Genomic DNA, 17,721 nt, shown 5'->3' with positions numbered 1-17,721 from the left:
CTCTCAAGTCCTGTGAGGGATGCGCTCTTTGCAGCAGTCACCAATAGGGCCACGTTTGCCCAAAGTCAAAGGTGAGAAGGTGGGGGGTGCTGAGTGGGCTAAGGAAACTGGACTACTGAACATGGGGAGCCAACCCAGGGAGAAAATCGGGAGAGTGCTGACATATTGCAGAGATCGCAACCAAGGCCATGTAACAGTCTGCCTACAAAAGACTGATGGGGAAAATTAACGTGTTATGCAAACTGTCATCGAAAGCAAAATAAAGTGTTAAAAATGGAAATAAAGTGTTTGTATCTTGTACACATCTCTAATCTGTTCTCTTTATGTGTCTTGATTTTTTTGTTTTGTCCAAGAAATCTTTGCCTGTCCCAAGATTTCTTTTCTTTTTTTTTAAATCACTGGGGCTTGTACAACTCATATCACAATCCATACATCCATCCAATGTGTCACGCTCATTTGTACATTTGTTGCCATTCAATGTACAATTGTTGTACATTCTCAAAAGATGTACTTTCTACTTGACTCCTTGGTATCAGCTCCTCAGTTTTTCCCCTCCTTCCCCACCGCCCCCTCTCTCATGAACCCTTGATAATTTATAAATTATTAGAAGCTTTTGCTTTTAGGTTTTACATTTAGGTTTATAATTCATCTCAAATTAGAATTTTTATTTAGAGTAAGGATTTGAAGTTCATGTTAGTCTGGGTAGACTAGAGAAACAAATTGATAGAAACTCATATGTGTGTAAGAGGGAGTTTTATATAAAAGGTAATTTTACATTAAGAAAGCAACCCAACCCAGTCCAGTCCAAACCCATCAGTCTGATATTAGCCCATATGTCTGATAACAATCTATAATGTCCTTTTCAGACTCATAAAACACATGCAATGACGCTGAATGCAGGACGATCAGAGGCCAGTGGGTACAAAGTTTGTGGATCCAGTGGCATTGTATGCATCTCAGCGCTGGCAGGGGTCTGTGTGTGGCTTCTCCAGTTCCCAGGACTGCATCAGAGGAGGTCCATGTGGCTTCTCCTCATTACTGTCTCACAGCAAGTGAGCAAAGAGAGATTGTCTCCTGTCTCCAAGGAGGAAAATCAGGAATTCCCACAATTTTCTGGAGAAGGCCATGCCCACTCAGAGGCCTCATTGGCTATGATCAGATTGACAGACTAGATTCCATCCCTTCACTCTTAATCCTCTCAAGTCCCAATTGATACCAGATTATGTAACTACCACAAATTTCATCCATGCCCACCCCCCCACCCCCCAGCCTACAAGTATCTACTTGTCTCAGAAACATTTTTAAAAAGACTTTCCCCACTGGGGAGAATTTACTTCATTCAGATTTGCTATAACTGTTGATATGATAGGATTTATTTGTACCATGCTGTTATTTGTTGCCTATTTTATACTTTTGTGGCTCCATCCCTGCTTCTTTTTGGGCTAATTGACTATTTTAGTGTTCCATTTAATTTCCAATATTGCTTTCTTGGTTATTCAATGAATAATTTATTGGAGAAGGATCAGCACAAATTGGTTCCTCTGAGGCAGTTTTCAGAAGTCCCAAATGGACAACCTTTCTATACTGTATCACTCCATCATCATCATTGCTAATATCAACTCTTCCTCCTCCCCTTGGTACCCTCCCTCCCAACTTTGGAATCTGTAATTCACCACAACATCTTGCAGAAACTCACAGACTGTTAAAGAAATGGCTCCCAGAGTTGTGGAGGCTGGCAAGTTCTACATTCAGGGCTCAGTACCAGGGCAGAGGCTTCTCTTGACTCCTGCAGTTGCAAGGGCCGATGGACCTAAATCAGGAAGATCAGATGACAGGCTGCTGGTTGCAGATTCAAGAACCAGAGGTCAGACGATCATGAGATGAATGTTGTTTACAGTGGATGTCCTCATCGAATGTAAGTCATTCTGCCACCGCTGGAAGAGGAAGGCCTGTAAAACCCTTGATAGTCCTTGAGTCTTTGAGAACTGTCCTGAGAGTTTGGTGAAATATTTGACTTCCTTTGGGTTCAGTGACACCCCACTACAATCTTAACGTTTCCTTTTGCTTCATCTACCAAGATCTGTTGCTGTTGCCTTAAAAACAACAAGCAAATGGTCACTTTCATATTTATAAAACAAAACAGAGAAGGGTGGTGTGGAAGCACAAAACCCAAGAATAAACGACCTGTCATTTTAAGAGAAGGTGTGGTGTGTGTGGTTGCTGATCCCTGTTTTGTGGCTGGTGCTGGAAAAATCTAAAATCCTTGTTCTCATCAGGATGTCAACTATCCTTCCTGCAATCTCTCATCCTATCCCCTACTCCTATACTAGCCATCATGTAGAAGTTTTCAGTCGAGTGGAGTCTGACACATGGACAGCCTAAAGAAGAGAGCAGGGTCGCTCCACAGGGTTTCTGAGACCACTTATCTGTAAAGTAGCAGATGGCCTACCTTGTTCTAGCTTAGCGGCTGATGGGTTCAGGCCACTGACCTGTGGTTAGAAGTCCTACGCTCAACCTATTGTTCCACTAGGGCTCCTTTAGTTCATCTTTAGAATACAAAACAGTGTGGGCTGTGTACTTCAGTCTGCCTCCAAATACCAGTGTTCCATCCTACTATGTTAAAATACCTTTTGTTGCACACATATTGTATTTTTTTAAAGTTGTTTCCAACCAGAGGCAGCCTAATGAATGAAAACGCCTAGCCCTGCTTCAATGAAAAGCCTCCAAAGTCTCAACATCTCATCTCTTGCTTCTCGTCTGGACCAGTGCATTCCACATGGAAGTCCACTCAACAGCTACCCCAACTCAAACACAAGCAGAAATGCTAAAATCCCTGTACAGACCTTAGACTGGAAAGAGTTTAACCCAAAGAAAGGAACAGCGTTTAGTTTTGCTTTAATCTTGTGACCAAAGGTGAGCTTTCAGCTATTTGTTTTAGATGCAACAACACATCTTGTACATAAAGGACCAACTGACCTCCGAGCCTGACCGATTTGAGCAGTGTCTCGATTACTCAATAACAACTTGAAGATTCCCAATAGAAAGCCCTGCCCAATAGATGAGGAACCCCTTTGTCTTTCTTAAAACCAATCTCTTCTGATTTTTTTAAATAAAAGGAAATGCTGATGGAGAATTTTTCATGGTGTTGAAATGAGTCAGAGGTTATACTCTTAAGCCACTGTTTCAGAATTCAGCAGGATCACAGAGCGGGGCATTTTAGACCCGATATCGTACGGGACAAATACTCAACACGTTTTTCATCTCCCCCTTTTCTTGCTCCCCGCCTTTCCTCCCTTCCTAAAAGCTAGACACCACTTATGGTTTTAATCTTACAAATGAAAAACTGGCTTGGCTTAATTTGAGTTTCCTTTTTTACCTGATTAATATGATTAACCTGGCCTCAAAAAGAAAACATCAGAAACCCTTTCAGCTGACAATTTGATACGAATTCCAGAGGATTCTGTTACTTAGCAACAGCTAATGTGACTTGGATAGCGCAGCCATAGCTTGCTTACACGGGAAGAATGTCAGGGCAGGAGGACCAGGCACAAACAGAATTCAGGGAGAAGGGTGGCCCCTTGACATAAGCCTGGGGTTCTGTTCTGCTTTGCCGTACAGAACAGAGATGTCACTCTTTTAGTTCAAACGAAAAACCGCAGGTTTCAGACCTAGATGGTGACAACCTAAAGGATCCAATGACAATCCGATAGCCCTGGTGTCTTCAGTTGTGTCAGTGACGGCACACTCGGTCCATGTGCCCCAATCCATTGTCATGCTTGTGCAGTCTTGCCTGTCGTGACTGTGGGTGCTAATTTTCATAAATTGCTAACTGAAATAGATCTTAGAGTTTCTTAAGGCAAAACCAAATGTTTTAATTCTTCTTTTGTTTTATTTCATTTTTATTAAATACTTTTATTGGGGGCCCTTACATCTCATCACAATCCATACCTTCATCCAGTGTGTCAAGCACATTTGCACATATGCTGCCATCATCATTTTCAAAGCATTCTCTTCCCACTTGAGCCCGATATCAGCTCCCCATTTCTTCCCCCTCCCTGCCCTGCCTGCCCTCCATCATGAACCCTTGTTAAGTAATAGATTATTATTTTCATGTCTTAAATTGTCCTCCGTCATACCTCACCTCCTTTTCCATTGTTTGTCCCCCTGAGAAGGGGTTATAGGTTGATCCTTGTGATCAATTCCCCTTTTCCCTCCCACCCTCCCCTAATCCTCCTGGTATCTCTACTCACATTGTTGGCCCTGAGGAGTTTATCTATCCTGGACTCCCTGTGTTGCAGGCTCTTGTCTGTAGCAGTGTGCATGTTCTGGTCTAATCGGATTTGTAAGGTAGAACTGAGGTCAAGATAGTGGGGGGAAGGAAGCACCAAAGAACTAGAGGAACGTTGTATGTTTTATCGGTACTATATTGCACCCTGACTGACTCATTACTTCCCTGTGACCCCACTGTAAAAGGATGTTCAATTGTCTACAGGTGAGACTCACAGAACACCAGACTGTTAGAACAAGGTGTTCTTGTGTTGAGGGAGTACTTTAGTAGAGGCCCATTGTCCATCTGAAACCATAATTCTTAACATATAGATATGAGTACATAGTTCTATTTCCCTCTCATTATATATATACACATATGTACATGCCTGTATTTAGACCTCTGTAAATGACCTTTGCCTCCTGGTTCTTTCCTGTATTTCTTTAACTTTCCTCTTGTCCCACCGTTATGTTTGGCCTTCATTAGGGTTTAGTAAATTTCTCGCTGCTACATTGCCCTTGATTGAGCCCCACTAGGCATCCTACGCCCTTCTCTCCATTGATATTAGTTCACTTGTTCTCTTGTCCCTGGGTTGATCTCCCTCCGACTCTGCCCTTCCTTTCTCCCACCTCCCATTCTCCTATATCCCCCTAGAACCATTGGTCCTGCTCTTTTCGTCTCTGAATTATTAATCCCACCTATTTTATCTAGACAGACATGCAGATACATTAAAAAATTCCATTCCTAGAATATGGGGTATGCAAAGTAACTAAGAACTTAAGAAGAACCTCCATTATTGCCTATTCAGTTCCAACTAAGAGCGACCCTGTAAGGCAGAGTAGACCTGCCTCATGGGGTTTCCAAAACTGTAATCTATAGAAGCCGAAGGCCTCATCTCCCCGCTGAGGAGTGGTTGCTGGGTTCAAACTGCATCCGAGCACTTTACCCACTGCACCAGGTCTCTAAAGTAGCAGCAGATGCCACATCTATAAGGGAAAAATTCTGGATTTAGTCTTCTGATAATATTTGAAATCAAGAAATAATGATGTGCATGAAGTATGTTCACTGTTTCATTTACATACCCAAGGACCACTCTCCATTCTGTATCTCTGTGGGGGCACGAGGTGGCTTTTCTACACAGCCCCTGGGGAACAGATGGGTTGTGGAGAGATGCTCCAGTTCTTCCCTGTACTCCCCTTTCTGTGACTCTGCCCTCTCTCTAGTCCAAACAAACAGACGTGGAGGGCACCACGGCTGATCCTGGGCAAAGCTGCTGCCTTGTGCAGGGTTCCGTTTTGGGGGTGGGGGCAGTGCTAGCCCACCTCCATCCACAGAGGCTGCATGCCTAACCTCCCCATCAAGCCTTGGGGAGCATTTATTTGATTCAGTTTGCAATCTTGTGGACAAGCTATTTTCACTCTTTTATCATTCACTGTCATGTCTGGGAAAACCGTAATCCAATTCTGTCCCACCCTCATACTTGTAAGGAACAAAACCAGACATCACCAATGGTTGCAGATTTCATCCCAGTCGGCCCAACACAGGAGCACTGTGCCACCAGGGTGCCTTTGGTTTCATCATCACTGAGAATTTAAGAAAAAATAAATGAATGGTGGTTTTGAACTGCAGCCCGCCACGTGACCGCTCCACTGTCCGGGCCCCCGAGCAGCAGTGAAGGGCTGTCAGTCAAAACCGTGGACTTGAGAGTGAACGGAAAGACAATGCTGCAGATGCGAATGTCTCAGTAGTCACTTTTCTCCATGTTCACAGGCATGATTTCATTTTCTGAATATATGCCCAAGATAATCAAAATGAGAAATCTGTAAAGACTGCACGGTTCTCGTTGGAAGCGCCTACCTCCGAGAGCGGGTTGTTGCTGAAGGTCCCATGGCTCCAGTCTTCCTGTAAGATGGTGGATACCTTCGCATCATTACACTCAGCAGTCACTGGGTGCTCACACCTAAGACAGATGGGGATTGGAAATGCACCAGAAGCATCATTCTCTTGGCTAAGAGGTGTCTAATACATCGCTTCTACATTAGCCTTTGTAAGGATTACATGAACACACAGGACCCACTGTAGTATACAGATCAGAAAACTCTCTAAGAAGCAAGGCCATTAAATCACCCTGTGGGGGGCTGTCTTTGTGCGACTGTTTGTTTTTAAACATTTTATTAGGGGCGCATACAACTCTTATCACAATCCATACATATACATACATCAATTGTATAAAGCACATCCATACATTCTTTGCCCTAATCATTTTCGAAGCATTTGCTCTCCACTTAAGCCTTTTGCATCAGGTCCTCTTTTTTTCTCCCTACCTCCCCGCTCACCCCTCCCTCATGAGCCCTTGATAATTTATAGATTATTATTTTGTCATATCTTGCCCTATCCAGCGTCTCCCTACACCCCCTTCTCTGTTGTCCGTCCCCCAGGGAGGTCACATGTAGATCCTTGTAATCAGTTCCCCCTTTCCAACCCACTCACCCTCTACTCTCCCAGTATCACCCCTCACACCCGTGGTCCTGAAGGTATCATCCACCCTGGACTCCCTGTGCCTCTAGCTCCTATATGCACCAGTGTACAACCTCTGCCCTATCCAGTCTTGCAAGGTAGAATTCGGATCATGGTAGTTGGGGAGGAGTAAGCATCCAGGATCTGGGGGAAAGCTGTGTTCTTCATCGGTACTACATCGCACCTTGACTGACCCTCTGTGAGGGGATCTCCAGTGGCCGACTAATAGGCTTTGGGTCTCCACTCTGCACTTCCCCCTTCATTCACTGTGGTAAGATTTTATTTTTTGGATGATGCCTTATACCTGATCCCTTTGGCACCTCGTGATTGCACAGGCTGGTGTGCTTCTTCCATGTGGGCTTTGTTGCTTCTGAGCTAGATGGCCGCTTTTTCACCTTCAAGCCTTTAAGACCCCAGACACTATCTCTTTTGATAGCCGGGCACCATCAGCTTTCTTCACTACATTTGCTTATGCACCCGTTTTTCCTCGGCGATCGTATCATGGAGGTGTGCAGCCAATGATACAATTTTGTTCTTTGATGCCTGATAACTGATCCCTTCGGGACCACGTGATCACACAGGCTGGTGTGTTCTTCCATGTGGGCTTTGTTGCTTCTGAGCTAGATGGCCGCTTGTTCATCTTCAAGCCTTTAAGACCCCAGACACTATCTCTTTTGCTAGCCGGGCACCATCAGCTTTCTTCACCACATTTACTTGTTCACCTGCTTTTGGCTTCAGCAGTTGTGGCGGGAGGGTGAACGTCATAGAATGCCAATTTAATAGAAGAAAGTATTCATGCATTGAGGGAGTGTTTGAGTAGAGGCCCAAGGCCCTTAATAGTAAACCTATAAATATAGATACATAGATCTATTTCCCCATCCTCATATATATATTTGCATATGTACATGTCTTTGTCTAGACCTCTATAAATGCCCTTTGCCTCCTAGCTCTTTCCTCTATTTCCCTTGACTTTCCTCCTGCCCCACTATCCTGCTCCGTCCCCACCTGGGTTACAGCTATACCTCTTCTTTACGTCACCTTACCCTTGATCATTCCCTACCAGGCCTGCCACTCCCCCCCTCACCACCAATTTGGATCCCATGTTGTTCCCTTGTCCCTGGGTTTGTTAACACCACTTCCTTATCCCACCCCAACCTCCCCTATCCCGAGTCTCCCCGGAACTGTCGGTCCTGGTCCCGTTGTTTTTTCCTCCAGATAGTTCATCCAGCCTGTCTTATTTAGACAGGCCGCGACTGTTAGTTTTAAAGGGAGTCCTCGCAGGAACGCATGCTGGCATTTGGAAAGCGACCATGAAGTTCAGACTCGCAGTGGTAGCTGCTGCTGGTCTTTATTTGGCTTCACTGATAGGTGAGCACTTTCCTATGGAAGATCTATAATTTAGTCCACCACACAGCCTTTAAAAATTCTAAAGAGGGGTATTTCCTCCTTTAAAAAACTACACAGCCAAGTACCGAAATTCCAAAGTGCTCAGCACCTCCGACAGTAAAGGTGGTTTGGGTCAGAAATAAGGCAAGCCGTATTTATTCACTTGCAGTGACAAAAAGTGGGCTAGGACTATATTATTAACCTCATAGCCTCAGCATGTTAATTTTTTCCTTCAACATTATCTCCTTAACTTCAGTAAAAGTATCACTATTAGGAAGCACGACTCATGTTGCTGAATGTCTTTAAGTTGGTTCTGAATCACAGCGACCCTGCTTATGTGCAAACAGAAGGAAACACTGGTCCATCCCGCGCCATCCACCCATCCTTGTTACGTTTGAGCTCACCGTCGCAGGCATGGTGATTCATGAGGTAATAAACTATGCCTTTTTCAACAAATGTACAAATGTGCTTGACACAATGGATGGATGTACGGATTGTGATGAGTTGTATGAGCCCCCAATGATTTTTAAAGCCTTTTTCCTAATGTGAGACACTTCCTTTTGTGTTATTGCTTTATTTTTACCTTTGAGTTTTTTCTTATTTTTAAAAATCATTTTATTGGGAGCCCATACAACTCTTATCACAATCCATACACCCATCGTGTCAAGCACATTTGTACATTTGTTGCCATCATCATTCTCGAAACATTTGCTTTCTACTTGTGCCTTTGGTATCAGCTCATTTCCCCCTCTCTCCCACTCCCCTATGAACCCTTGGTAATTGATCAATTATTATTATTTTGTCATATCTTACACTGTTGGACATCTCACTTCACTCACTTTTCTGTTGTCCATCCCCCAGGGAGGAGGTTATATGTAGATTCTTGTAATCGGTTCCCCCTTTTTACCCCACCTTCACCTTTGAGTTTTAAGAGATTTCCTTTACATTCGAACTTAGATCACATCAGACATTCTATTTTACTAGAAGTGTCCCTCTTAACTTTTATGTGCGTCCATCAGTCCTGCAGAACAGAAACTTGAAAGCCAGCCAATATTTTAAGAAGGATGTCAGTTCGTGGAGCTGAGTCCTCGGATGGGGTCACAGGGGAAGCACGTGACCACCAGGGGAGAGAGGACCGCTGGGGGGACTCGCCCAGAGAGACAGTTTATAGATGGTTGCATTGAAGTAGAAACATTTTGATAATGCACGATAACAACCACCTTCTTAATTGCATGTGATAGTGACATACTCCCTCTCCTGTAGAAGCACCGAGTGACCCAGACACATGGCCCAGAATCCCCCTCTGCCCAGCACCCGCACTTTGCCATCCAGACCCTTTATAGTAAAATCTGCGTAGTGCTCAGAACTAGGGATGCTGGCTGTTGATTTTTGAAATTACTTTGGACTTGGCAAGGATTAGGTGTGACTTGGGGGCTAAATAATGTCAGCTTGCAGGGCTTCTAGAAGTAAGAGGACCACGGCTCTCAATATTACCTATGCCTTTGCAGAATGCTTATTTTTTGGTGGAGTTCTGAATTGTGAAAATCTGATGCTTTGGTAAAATGAACAGTTAGTCCATGCTCTCTTCAAAGTCCTTAAATTGAATTTATTAAGATGATTATATATATGATGGTGTGGTTATTACTAAACACAAAAAATTAACATAAACAACCTTTGATTAAACAATTTGCCAGCTTAACAGTGGTAAGAATGAAAAATAATGGACAAAGCATTAACATGATTAAGAATCAGCAAAAATATTTACATATTAGAAAACATGTTGTTTATAAATACATAGCTAATGGAAGCCTCATGGTACCAACTGTCTCTTGCCTTTCACAATCTGCCATCCAAGCGGAGTGATTTTTATTTATTTTTTTATTCTTCTGGAGAATGTCTGGATGGTGGGTGTTTTCCTAAATATTGGTTCTTGTTTTAAATCGACTTCCCCTTAAATTCACAACATATCAAGTTTTCAAGTCGGCTTGTTTCACACATTATTTTGGGCGATCTCTCATATCTTCCCCAAACACAGACCAAGAGTGTGTGATGATCATGGAGCAAAAGTCAAACTGTACATCTTAGGCAAGAGCCTTGCCAAACTTGGCATTATACATGACAGGAGAGGCAGGGCCATCAGAAAGGAAACAGAATGGATGCGCTCTGGTTTCAACTTATTCTCTGAATCTGGGGAGGTCAAAGGAAAGAGGAAAGAAGTGTTAACAGTTTACAGGCTCATCTATACAATGGAGAATAAATTTTTAGAGCCTAGCTAAAATTTTTAAAATGAATTAAAATCAAATATGCTTCCCCCATTTCCCCCCTTTAAAAATTATCACACATAGTGATGAAATGTATATATTTTGTTTCAATCCAGAAAGCAAAGATAACTAACTTTAAGAGCAGCCACAGAGAACTCTTGGAATGAATTTGAGAAATGGCTAGCCCTGGCTAGCCTCTTGCTGCTCAGGCAGTTAAGAGGAGGGGGGCGGGGGCAGCGGATGTGGGGAGCTTGAATCTGACTGTTGGGCTGCGGCTATTTTACCTGAATTCTCATTTTTGACCAACCTGAGCCTGCTGTTGGTCAAGTCCAACCATGCTATTTAATACTGCTTTTAGTGAACAAGTCAGCCGCTGGTGGGAAAGAATTAATGATTCTAAATTACAAACTGGACTACTGCTACTACTATTACTACTAAGAGCTAAAGTGATGTCAGACATATATAAGATTCAAAATGAAGGAGAAACAGCAACATTGTAATACACTAGAATTTTCCCAAAGTGGGTTCTATGGAAGACTAGTCCCTTGGAATGTTATTAGATATTACTCAAAACGGTTTCTGCAGTTGAATTAAGCTGGAAAACACAGACATAGCTGAAGTTACATAGAGGATGACCCCCCAACTCCCGAGGAGCAGCTGGTGGTTCTGACAGCCCAGGGGGTATTCACTCTGCCCCTAGGGCAACACCAACAGGGCATGGAATTTAGAGCCTCTGATTCACTTTCTTAGTAGAAATATGTGTTTCCCAAACTCATTTGATTCTAGAACCTTATATTTGTAAGGACATTTCTGGAACTTGCGTCCTGTGGAACACACTTTGGGGGATCCTGGATCCAACTACTTGCAGCATGCAGCTAACTAGCTCAGACACCCAGCTAGCAGGGATTGAATGCAGATGCTGTTAGGCCCCAGCGTGGCAGCTCACTAACAGTCCTGTCGCTTCTCTAGAGCTGGGTCAGGAATGCTGGTGTGATATGCTAAGGCAGTCTGGGGCAGAGGTGTGGGCGAGGGAGGGTACATATAAGAAAAGTTCACGCTAGTGTTTTGGCCAGAGGGAACATCGGATTTCTGCAATTGCCAGAAAACCAAAGCTCATCAAAAGCAAGTCTTTTTTGATGTGATGAAATGTACAGGACGACTTGCCTTTTCTAAACAGAAACCTTCTGAGACAACACAACTGTGAGAGAGTCCAGAGATCTGGAAACTTCTCAGAAAGAAAGAAAAAAAACAAAAAAAAGGGAATCCAGGTGTACCTAGCAAAGGACCATTCCCTCTTTGTATCCCCTGGGATCTCCAGCTACTCCGGGATCCATTCTAACCTGTGCAGCCTCACTCCTGGACCACTCCTGATGGACGGTCACTCTCAGGCAACCCTGCTTGTCAATTGCACAGCATGTTTGGTGGGTTGAAATCCATGTGTAATACACTTAGAAGTAGGTACTTGGTATTTGATATCCAGCTTAGATATGCCCCTTCTCTCGATAAAGTGTGCTCTGTAACATTCTTATTACATATACAAGATTTAAGAGGTCAATGCCTTTAACCCACATCAAAGAATCGAATGAAACCACTAGCTACCAGTAATTTTGCATACAGTCCTGTATTAGAACAGACTGCAGTTAAGTGCCTTGGGCAGGTTGGTCATGAAAAATACATGCAGGTCTTAGGAACTAGCTTTGGAGTTTCCAATAGGATTATTCCTTCCATTAAAGAATTATGGTTATGGTGAATTGAAAAAAAAGGCCAGTCCAACCACCTGGACCCCAATCCCAACCCATTTTGAGTCCAAATCGACAGCAGCAGCCGCTGCAGCCGCAGTGCGCAGTGATGCAGGAGGGCCTGGACTTGGCGTCTTGCTGGCTGCTCACAAGCATGCGATCATTCCCAGCTTCATTTCTACAAGACTTGTAAAAACCATCCGCAATTTGGCACAATGGGGAGTATTGGCAATGGGAACCACCCGGGGCTAGTGAGTTCAGGCAGCCTCTCGTTACAGTGACCATTCCAGAGCGTTGGCAGTGCTGTTTGGGGAAACTACACACAGATTTCTCAACTTCATTCCCTTAATGGCTAATGGCAAGACCCCCTCCCACCCCTGCAGGTCCCGAGAGTCTGGGAGCAGCCGTTGGCCACAGGCCACCCAGGACTGAGGTCTTGAAAGGGCCACAGCTGGGGAAGGGTCAGGGAGAGAGCAGTTCAGGAGAATTCTGGGAAGAAACTAAGCACTCTGACTTTCAGATGAAACTGTTCATCCGAACGTGATGAGTTTGCTTAGAACTCTATGTTTAAAAAAAACCTCTAGCCCAAAGTGAGATGAGGAAAAAGCAGAAAGGATGTCTGGAAATTGGATATTTGATGGCAGTCAGAGTGAATTAATTCTACAATGCAGCGTTTGCAAGATGCCCTGTGAGCCTGGAAGAGTCACGCTGTGTCTGCCCTCAGAGCCACCCAGTGAGACAGTTTGCAGGGGAGATGAACACGAACCTAGTAGCTTTTCTTTTGCATCTCCACTAAAATATTACCTTAGACATTCAAAATCATTTTAGAATTTTGAAATGTCTTTCTCTTGTTCTGTATTTTTGGGGTTAACTAAAAAACAAAACAAAACACGGAGACTGGGTACTGTGACAAGGATAAAGGAGGGGGCGGGGAGAGGCACTGCTGAACAGGGTCTTGCAGAAACTGTAAGGACAAGTGTCTACTTGGAAAGAATACAACTCAGCATTTCAAAACACCTAGTATTTCAGACAGGAGGCAGGTTGGAACTCAAGGAAAACCTGTCTGGCTATTTGGGTTCCCCACCCAAGTCAGGCAAAAAGGATGATCCATATTCGCTGTAAATTAATTTATAAAATACTGGGACTGGAAACATGACTTTGGTGATGAGAAATGGGGAGGAGCAAGCCTGGAGCGCAACGGACCCCGGACCACTTGATCAATACCATTCTCTGTTCAACGTCACTACCCTGGGGAATGCTGCAGTGGAGGGTGAGCAGACTGGCTGGCCTGCTCCAGGCTCCTGCTGCCTTGCCTTTGCATGGTAGGGTGGCACGGTCCTGGTGTCTACCACCAACTTCCCCAGGGCAGTGGCTAGGAACTCTGTACCCAGCTTCCAGGACGCAATTCTGGACTGCTGCTTCTCAGAACACTGCTTCAAAGACTCTGGAAAGCAACTAGACACCACACACACACACACACACACACACACACGCAGCTGGCAGCCAGAGCTCAATTCAGGTGGCAGCCGCACTGCCACTGCCCTTCTCCCCAAGGCTAACAGTCACTTCCCAAAGGGCACAGAGCCTCCTTGCTCCCTGGCATTCTTTCATTCCATCCTAGTATGCTTAGGGGTGGGAGGGATTATGGCTGATACCACCATTGGGATTTGCGTTTTCTTACTTCCCCTAATATGGTTTCTGATGACGACAGAAAAGTGTCGTGATGTCTGATAGTGAAGGTTAACAGCTGCCTATCATATCAGGTAAGGCAGAAGCTAGAGGTTATCAAGGTCAGCCATGCACTATTAGGATCCACGCACAAAGGCTGGTCAGGTGGTAACGCAGGCTATTTAACTCACAAAAGGAGCCAGGGAAAGGGGGGTTTCTGCTGTGATGTCGCTGCCACTGAGCTCCCATCCTGGCTGCTGTTCTCAGCCTTCCAGAGCAGCCAACTCTGCTCTGAGCTGTGGCCGAACAAAAGATCTGGGCTGAAGACAAAGGGGTCTGTCTGACAGCCCTGCATCTCTGCTAAGAGCCCTGCCATCAGCCCAGTTCCCAGGCGAGGAGGCTGCAGCCTGCCTCCTGCAGCTCCCCCAAGGAGAAGACTCCAAGCCAGATGCCTGCAGGAGGTGGGGCAAGGGTCCTGCCCAAGAATCCTCAAGGGGAGGTATGTGGACACCTGTGTATTCACGTCATACATGTGAATCTACAGCTACAGATTTATATATTTTGACCGTCTGATGAAGGGTGTGGGGAAACATGAAGAAACCATTTTCCAGCCTCTCAAACACGCTGGTCCTTCATCACACATGGCCCAAGACCACCAGGGGAGCAAGGAACCCATGTCTGCACGATGATCCTATTATAACTGCACACCTTTCACTACATTACACAGAAATCAGAGAGTTGAAAGTCCTTTAGTCTAAGGCAGCGGAGGCCCCGAAGGGCTCACTGCTCTTCAGTTTTGCTATTTCTGAACTTGACCACCATGACGGTTATATTGTCAGGGCAGCCTCTGTAGAAAGACTGTAAGACGATGCTCTTGGCCCCAAAGTGAGGTTCATCCAAGCGCTCCTTGATGAATCGAACCGCTTCTTCATTGCTGAAAGCATCCCAGAGGCCGTCTGATGCCAAGATCATGAACTCGGGCTGCAGCTTGTCCAGGTCAAAGGTCAGGATATCCGGGTCAGGGATGACCACGTTGAGGTTTTTCAGTGGATAATCCCCCAGGGACCGAGACATGGCCAGGATGCCCTGGACCCTCCAGGAGCCGTTAAAACTGATGAAACCACCTGGAAAGGCAGAAAGAGCCATTAGCACCTTTAGCTGGTGTCTCACATGCCTGGGACTGTCTAGGGGTGTGCGTATCAGGCTGGCTGACTTGGGTGTCCTCTCACTGCCAGCACTGAGCATCATGCCTGCGGTGTGGTTTGCAGCTTGGCATTCTACCAATAGATTCTCAAGCCTGCATCTTTGACATCTTGAACACTCTCAAAAACATATAAATTAGAAACTTGGGGGCATAGGCTGAGCCTAGGGGAGGACGTCTGCTTTCATTGAACAACTTCTTGGCCTCTCAGAGATTGGCAGAGGGAAGGGACACTGGGGTGGGAATTCCATGAAAGTGGAACAGTAGGCTAAAGAGACAGGCAAGGCCGGGGGTCAGGTGGGGGGCTGAGACACATCCTGGTCTGTAACTTTCGTGGGAGACCACCCTAGGGTGTGCCTATATAGACACAGGATGAGGATTAAGGAAGAGCAGAGGGTGAGCACCGTCTAAAGGCCCAGGCTCTGTGCACGCACTGCTTAGATTCAATCCCTGGCTCTGTCACGTCTAGCTTTGTGTGACGGTGAATGAGAGACTCTCTCTTTTATCTTTGGTTTTAGGGGAAATAGTAGTACTCATCTTACTGGATGATTGCGAGAAATTAAAGGATCATTTCATATCCATCATTTAGCACAATGGACAACCATAAAACACATTCAATAGCAATCTATTATTATTTCTTTAAGGGAGAAAAACCTTTGTTCATCATATACTTATCAAACACATTCACATGGCATGCAAGGCAAATTGCAGGCTATGAACTTGACCCTTCTTGGAGAAGCAGACAGTGTGGCAGGAGGACGATGTCCCACACCCCCTGGCAGAATTCCCTCCGGAGGCATCCGCTAAGTTACAGTCTCAGAAACCCGAAGGGGTAGATGGGGCGGGGAGGGAGGATTTCTAGTTATGATGACTAGGGAGGAGTGAGCACTAATGCTGGACCTTGGATAATGGGTAGAACTTCAGTGGACAGGGATATAGGGAACACATTTCAAATGGATAGTGGACCAGAGTCAGACAGGCCTGGGCTTCCTATGCACCCGCTGTGTGTCCACTGGGCAGGTAACTCCACCCCTTGCCGGCTGCAGGTCCTTGGTTATACATGAGAAAGGACAACATTTACTTCCTAAAGTAAGTAAAGGGATAGTGCACACAGGTCACGCACTGGGTTGGCCTCTAGTTCATCATGAGCACAGAATGGATGGGAGCTGGAATCAGTATTGTTGTGATTGGAGGCAGTGTAAGACGCAGCATGCATTTGACCCAAATGGGTTGCAGGTTGTCGTCATGCCAAGCAGGAAAGGGCATGTCCTGAAAGGAAAGTTGGGGTCACTGAAAATACACATGTAGGTGAAAAACCACGATTTGCTGTAAAGTAGCAATAACCTTGACCAAATTCCACAAAAGAAGCAGTAGGTTAATCTAATCTACTTTGGAGATGTTATCCAAAGTTGCTTCCATAAAGTATCACTGCTTTGTGGGGTGGGGTGGTGGGGTGGCGGTGGTGTTTAGGGAAATAGTGGATACGGCGGTAAAGGGGAGGGATGTAAAAATAGGAGTGGTATTTCAGAAGTGAGCACTGGATGGATGGAGTACAGATAAGACGTCTGATGGCACAGCAGAGCCCTGGTGGGGTAGGTAGTGGGTCATGCATTCAGCTGCTCGCTGCAAAGACACTGGTTTGAAGCCGTCAGTTCTGCAGAAGGCTGCAACATGCTGCTGTTAGCTCCGGCAAAGATTTACTCTCAGAAACCCGAAGGGGCAGTCCCACTCTGGCCCAGAGGGTCGCTATGAGTTGGGGATGGCAGTGGGTTTGATTGTGGGACACACATCCTTCCTGGTATCCCCTTCCCTACTAGCACGGTAGTGCCATAGCTGTGTCGTCTGGCTGGGATTGCAGTGGGCTTTTCAGCAGAGATGCTACCTTCACTGGGACAGAAGCCACACATTTTTTTTTCTCCTACTATCTGCTCATCAAAGTTTGAGGCAGATTATTAAAGAGACTGGTTCGTCTATCCCCCCAGTTCAAGTTTAGGTGAGTCTGAAGAATTTCCCAACTCAGCCACAACCCACACCCAGTTGAAGTTTTAACTTGTTGTTTTCAGTTTCCTTTCACACCATGCCGCAGCAAGAATACTGTGCTTTACTGCCCTGTACGAATGTGTTCTAGTTCCACACTCTTGCTCTGCAGCATTCACCCACGCGACCAGTTTCAACTAGTCATAGGAGCAGGTGCAGACCAGACACCTGTGACCTTGAGTTGTGCCCACGAACCAAGAACACCAGGGCACAGGATTTGAACCTGGGGAACTAGATGCCCGGTGCATGCTAACCATCTCATAAGGGATGATACCTCACGCAGAAGCCTTTACCTTGGACTCTACTTTTGAATACCTGTTGCAAAAGCACCCACCTATGTGGACTCAACTCCCAGAAATCTCTACCTCTTTCCATGAACAAATATAAAGTCCCTCCCACCTAAAATTCCTTTAAAAATGGATCCTTCCCCCTTGTCTGCTAAGACTGTGGCCTGCCTTGCCTTAGAGCTCTTGCCACGTCTCCCCTTGCAAGGTCTCTCTAATAAATCCTTCGGCTCACGTGGTAAGGTTGGCTCCCTGCCTAGTTACTCTTAACTGGACAAGGGAAAGAACTCATCTGTGGGGCACTCCTGCTACACGCTTGATGGGTGCTCTTAAAACATCACTTATATAGGGCAGAGGTTGT

The 17,721-nt window shown here is 45.3% G+C and overlaps 1 protein-coding gene across 1 annotated transcript in view; it reads right to left on the bottom strand.

The window, feature by feature from the left end:
- Positions 1–13,862: 13,862 nt before the first annotated feature.
- PPM1L (protein phosphatase, Mg2+/Mn2+ dependent 1L) overlaps positions 13,863–17,721 on the bottom strand; it is a 323,356-nt gene continuing 319,497 nt past the window's right edge. The window contains exon 4 of the mRNA XM_075546985.1: positions 13,863–14,962. Coding sequence (XP_075403100.1) covers positions 14,619–14,962 — 344 coding nt within the window. The 3' untranslated portion in view covers positions 13,863–14,618. The remainder of the gene's footprint in view (positions 14,963–17,721) is intronic.

Source organism: Tenrec ecaudatus, chromosome 4 (genome assembly GCF_050624435.1).
Source record: "Tenrec ecaudatus isolate mTenEca1 chromosome 4, mTenEca1.hap1, whole genome shotgun sequence".
In the NCBI taxonomy this organism is placed as follows: domain Eukaryota; kingdom Metazoa; phylum Chordata; class Mammalia; order Afrosoricida; family Tenrecidae; genus Tenrec; species Tenrec ecaudatus.
The sequence above is the reverse complement of the archived record's forward strand: the minus strand, read 5'-3'. Positions and strand labels throughout refer to the sequence as shown.